Below are 6000 nucleotides of genomic sequence, written 5' to 3'. Positions count from 1 at the left end.
GTGAACATATGTTTGTGCACAGTGTAAATGTCTGTATGTGCTGAGTGAATGTTTATGTGTGTGTATGTAAAGTGAATGTGTGTGTGTGCACAGAATGAATGTATGCTTATGCAGGGTAAATATGTGCGTGTATGTGTAGAGTGAATGTGTGTGCGTGCCTCAAGTGAATGTGTGTGCGCGTGTGTGTGCATGTGGGCAGCATGAAAGTATATGTGTTTGCGCAGAGTGAATGAATGTGTGTGTGTGCATGGAGGAAATGTGTGTGTGTAGAGTGAATATGTATATGCAGAGTGAACGTGTGTGTGTGTGTATATGCGTAGAGTGAATGTATGAGTTACCATGCAGAGTGAAAATGTGTTTGTGTGCAGAGTTAATAAGTGTGTGTGTATATGTGTCGAGTGAATGCGTGAATGTACAGAGTGAATGTGTGCGCACACAGTGAACATGTGTGTGCATGCCTCGAGTGAATGTGTGAGCACACAGAGTGAATGTATATGTGTGTGTATGATTTGGAGAAGCCGGTGTTGGACTGGGGTGTACAAAGTTAAAAATCACACAACACCAGGTTATAGTCCAACAGATTTAATTGGAAGCACACTAGCTTTCGGAGTGACGCTCCTTCATCAGGTGATAGTGGAGGGCTCGATCGTAACACAGAATTATAGCAAAAATTTGCAGTGATGTAACTGAAATTATACATTGAAAAATTGATTGTCTGTTAAGCCTTTCATCTGTTAGAATACAGTGATAGTTTCACTTCTTTCATGTGTAAATCACAAAACATTTTTTTTAAAAGTTGCATTCTCGGGTTAGCTGTTAACAATGGTAAAAGCTAGACAATATGTTGAAGGTGTTAGCCCCCTGAGTTCTCTGTCTATGACCTGATGTTTAGATTGATTCTAATCTAAAAAGTGAGATAACAGAGTGTTACATAAATTCATGCAGTTTTTGAGCTCAAGAATTCTACATGAATGTATGCAGTTTTTGAGCAAAGTGCAATGTAACTCTGCAAGTACAAATTCACCACACAAAATATATGTGTGCATGTGGGTCTTTGTCTGTCTGTATGTGTGTGTGTCTGCCTGGGGTGGGGGTTGTGAGTGTGAGAAAGTGTATGTGTGTGTGTGTGTGTAGTGAGTGCAGAGTGTCTTAAGTCTGTGAGGGGGTGCATGTGTGAGTGTGGGAGTGTGTGTGTCTATAAGGGTGTGTGTGGGTGTCTGTGTGCGCGTCTGTGTGTACCTGTGTATGTGAGAGTGTGTGTGTGTAGGAATATCTGTGTGTGTGTGTAGTGCAATGGTGATCACCTGTAATGTGACATGAACCCAAGGTCCCGGTTGAGGCCCTCCCTATGGGTACCGAACTTAGCTATCAGCCTCTGCTCGGCCACTTTCCTCTGCTGCCTGTCCCGAAGTCCACCTTGGAGAATGGTCACCCGAAGGTCCTAGGCTGAATGTCCTGGACCACTGAAGTGTTCCCCAACTGGGAGGGAACCCTCCTGTCTGTTGATTGTTGTGCGGTGCCCATTCATCCGTTGTCGTAGCCTTTGCTCAGTTTCCCCAATATACCATGCCTCCGGGCATCCTTGCCTGCAACGTATAGGATAGACAACGTTGGCTGATTCACATGAGTATCTGCCATGTACAAGGTGGGAGGTGTTCCCACGCGTAATAGTGGTATCTATGTCCACAATCTGACATGTCTTGCAGCGTCCACAGGGTTGTATGGAGTTGTCCTGAGAGCCGGGCAGTTTGCTATGAACAATGATCTGTTTGAGGTTTGGTGATTGTTTAAAGGCAAGTAGTGGAGGTGCGGGGAAGGTCTTGGTGAGGTGCTCATCCTCATTGATAATGTGTTGCAGGTCACGAAGAACATGGCGTAATGTTTTAGCCCCTGGGAAGTACTAAACAACGAAGGGTACCCTGTCAGTTGCAGCATGTGTCTGTCTCCTGAGGAGATCATTACGGTTCCTTGCTGTGGCATGTCGGAACTGGCGGTCGATGAGTTGAGCATCGTACCCCGTTCTTGTGAGGGCATCCTTGAGTACTTCCAGGTGTCCGTCACGTTCCTCCTCATCTGAGCAGATCCAGTGTATGCGTAGGGCTTGTCCATAGGGAATGGCTGTTTTAATATGTTTTGGGTGGAAGCTGGAGAAGTGTAGCATTGTGGGGTTGTCTGTGGGTTTGCGGTAGAGCGTGGTGCTGAGGTGTCCGTCCTTGATGGAGACGCACATGTCCAAGAATGAGACAGACAGTAGAGAGTAGTCCATGGTGAGTTTGATGGTGGGATGAAACTTGTTGATGTCACTGTGTAGTTTTATCAGTGACTCCTCACCATGGGTCCAGAGGAAGAAAATGTCATCAATGTACCTGGTGTACAATGTTGGTTGGAGATCCTGCATAGAGAAGAAATCTTGTTCGAACCTGTGCATAAAAATGTTGGCATATTGGGGTGCAAATTTGGTCCCCATGGCTGTTCCGTGTGTCTGGATGAAGAATTGGTTGTCAAAGGTGAAGACGTTATGATCGAGGATAAAGCGGATGAGTTGTAGGATGGTGTCTGGAGACTGGCAGTTGTTGGTGTTGAGTAGTGAGGCTGTTGTCGTGATGCCATCCTTGTGAGGGATGCTGGTGTAAAGTGTGGAAACATCCATTTTGACGAGGAATGTTCCCGGTTCGACTGGTCCGTGGGTGCTGAGTTTCTGTAAGAAATCCGTAGTGTCATGATAGAAGCTGGAGATCCCCTGTACAATAGGGTTTAGATGCCTTCCACATAGCAGAGGAAAGTGGCCGAGCAGAGGCTGATGGCTAAGTTCGGTACCCATAGGGAGGGCCTCAACCGGGACCTTGGGTTCATGTCACATTACAGGTGATCACCATTGCACTACACACACACACACACACACAGATATTCCTACACACACACACTCTCACATACACATGGACCAGGTACACACAGACGCGCACACAGGCACCCACACACACCCTTATAGACACACACACTCCCACACTCACACATGCACCCCCTCACAGACTTAAGACACTCTGCACTCACTACACACACACACACACACAGACAGACACACACACACACTTTCTCACACTCACAACCCCCACCCCAGGCAGACAGACAAAGACCCACATGCACATATATATTTTGTGGGGTGAATTTGTACTTGCAGAGTTACATTGCACTTTGCTCAAAAACTGCATACATTCATTTAGAACTCTTGAGCTCAAAAACTGCATGAATTTATGTAACACTCTGTTATCTCACTTTTTAGATTAGAATTAGTCTAAACATCAGGTCATAGACAGAGAACACAGGGGGCTAACACCTTCAACATTCACAGAGTGAATGTCTGTGTGTGCAGAGTGAATGTTTGCGTGTGCAGAGTGAACGTGTATGTGTGTTGTATTTTTAGAGTGAACGTGTGTGCATGTGTGTGCTGAGTGATCATGTGTGTGTAGAGTGAATGTGTGTGTGTCTGTGCATGCCTGAAGTGAATGTATGTGTGTGAGTGTGTGCGCAGAGTGAATGTGTATGTGTAGAGTGAATGTGTGTGGGTGCATGCCAAGGGAATGTGTGTGTGCACACAGACTGCATATGTGTAGGTAGAGTGAATGTGTATGGGTAGATTGAATGTGTGTGGGTGTACAGAGTGAACATGTGTTTGCATGTGTGTGTGAGTCAATGCAAAGTGAATGTGTGTGTCTGTGTGAGTGCAGAGTGAATATCTGTGTGTGTGCAGCTTGAACATGTGTATGTTTAGAGTGAATGCGTGCGTGTGTGTGTGCAGTGTGAATGTGTAATGTGCAGAGTGAACGTGTGTGTACAGCGTGAATGTGTACGTATGCAGAGTGAACACGTGAGTACACGCAGTGTGAACACGTGTGTGTGCAGAGTGATTGTGTGTGGGTGTATGTGCATCTGTGTGTGCCTGCCTTGAGTGAATGTGTGCACGTGAGTGCAGAGTGAATGTATGCGTGCAGGCGCAGAGTGAATGTCTGTATGTGCTGAGTAAATGTTTATGTGTGTGTATACTCACAGTGAATGTGCATGTGTGCACAGAATGAATGTGAGTGTGCAGAGTAAATGTGTGCGTGTATGTTTAGAATGAATGCGTGAGTATGTGCAGCCTAAATGTGTGTGCATGCCTTGAGTGAATGTGTGTGAGCGTGTGTGTGTGCAGTGTGAATGTAAATGTGTTTGCACAGATTGAATGTGTGTGTGTGCGTAGAGGAAATGTGTGTGTAGAGTGAACATGTGTGTGTGGGAGTGTGTGTGCCTAGAGTGAATGTATGTGAGTGAGCGTGCAGAATGAACATGTGTTTGTGTGGAGAGTTAATAAATGCATGTGAGTGTGTAGAGTGAATGTGTGAATGTACAGAGTGAATATGTGTGTGCACAGTGCACGTGTATGTGTGTGTGCATGCCTAGAGTGAAAGTGTGTGTGCATGCCTAGAGTGAATGTGTGTGTGCATATAGAGTGAATGTGAACGTGTGTGTATTCAGAGTGAATGTGTGTAAAGTGAATATGTATGTGTGCGCAGCGTGAATGTGTGTGTGCAGAATGTCTGTGTGTACAGATTGAATGTGTGCATGTATGTGTGTGGAGAGTGAATGTGCATATATGTGATTGCAGAATGTCTGTGTTTGTGTGTGCATTGTGAATATGTGTGTGTAAAGTGACTGTGTATGCGTGTGCCGAGTGAATGTCTGTGTTTGCAGAGTGAATGTTTGTGTGTGCAGAATGAACATATAAATGTGTGTGGCATTTTTGCAGAGTGAACGTGTGTAAATGTGTGTGCTGAGTAAACATGTGTATAGAGTGAATGTATGTGTCCGTGCATGCCTAGACTGAATGTATGTGCGTGAGTGTATGCACAGAGTGAATGTGTATGTGCAGAGTGAACGTTTGTGTGCATGCTGATGGAATGTGTGTGTGTGTGTGCGCACACAGACTGCATATGTGTGCATGCAGTTTGAATGTGTGGGTATGTGTGTGTAGAGTGAATGTGTATGTGTAAATTGAATATATGTGGGTGTACAAAGTGAACATGTGTTTGCATGTGTGTGTTAGTCAGTGCATAGTGAATGTGTGTGTCTGCGTGTGTACAGAGTGAATGTGTGTGTGTGCAGAGAATAAACGTGTGTGTATGGTGTGAATGTGTGTGTCTGCGTGTGAAGAGTGTATGTGTGTGTGCATGCGTGCTGAGTGAATGTGTGTGAGTAAGAGTGCAGAGTGAACATATGTTTGTGCACAGAGTGAATATGTGCATGTAGGTGCAGAGTGAATGTGTGCATGCACGCGCAGTTAATGTCTGTATGTGCTGAGTGAATGTTTATGTGAGTGCACACAATAAATGTGTCCATGTACAGAGTAAATGTATGTGTGTATGTGTAGAGTGAATGTGTGTGCAGCGTAAATGTGTGTGCACGCCTAGTGAATTTGTACGTGCGCATGTGGTCAGAGCGAATGTATATGTGTTTGTGCAGAGTGAATGTTTGTGTTATGTGTGTGTAGAGTGAATGTGTGTGTGCATGCAGAGTGAACATGTGTTTGTGTGCCGAGAGTGCATTTATGTGAATGAGCGTACAGAGTGAACATCTGTTTGTGTGCAGAGTTAATAAATGCATCTGTGTGTAGATGAATGTGTGAATGTACAGAGTTAATGTATGTGTGCGTGCAGAGTAAATTTGTGTGCGCACAGTGAACGTGTGTATGCATACCTCGAGGGAATGTGTGTGCACACAGAGTGAATGTATATGTGTGTGTATGCAGAGTGAATGTGTGAGTGCGCGCAGATTGAATGTGTGTATGTATGTGTGGAGAGTAAATGTCTGTGTGTGTGTACTGCATACGCAGTGATTGCATGTGCAGAGTGAATGTGTATGTGTGTAGTATTTTTGCACAGTGAACGTGTGTGTATGAGTGTGCTGAGTGAACGTATGCGTGTAGAGCGAATGTGTGTGTCCGTGCATGTCTAGATTAATGTTTTT

General features: G+C 44.9%; 1 protein-coding gene across 1 annotated transcript in view; it reads right to left on the bottom strand.

Moving 5' to 3' along the window:
• Window positions 1-1294: 1294 nt before the first annotated feature.
• The window catches only part of LOC148150166 (uncharacterized), a 30525-nt gene continuing 25819 nt past the window's right edge, over window positions 1295-6000 (bottom strand). The window contains exon 2 of the mRNA XM_087986367.1: window positions 1295-2698. Within this exon, the coding sequence (XP_087842493.1) occupies window positions 1901-2698 (798 nt within the window). The 3' untranslated portion in view covers window positions 1295-1900. The remainder of the gene's footprint in view (window positions 2699-6000) is intronic.

This window comes from Chiloscyllium plagiosum, unplaced genomic scaffold (assembly GCF_037043375.1).
Source record: "Chiloscyllium plagiosum isolate Xiang-an unplaced genomic scaffold, Cpla_swu_hap1 HiC_scaffold_4, whole genome shotgun sequence".
Lineage (NCBI taxonomy): Eukaryota > Metazoa > Chordata > Chondrichthyes > Orectolobiformes > Hemiscylliidae > Chiloscyllium > Chiloscyllium plagiosum.
The sequence above is the reverse complement of the archived record's forward strand: the minus strand, read 5'-3'. Positions and strand labels throughout refer to the sequence as shown.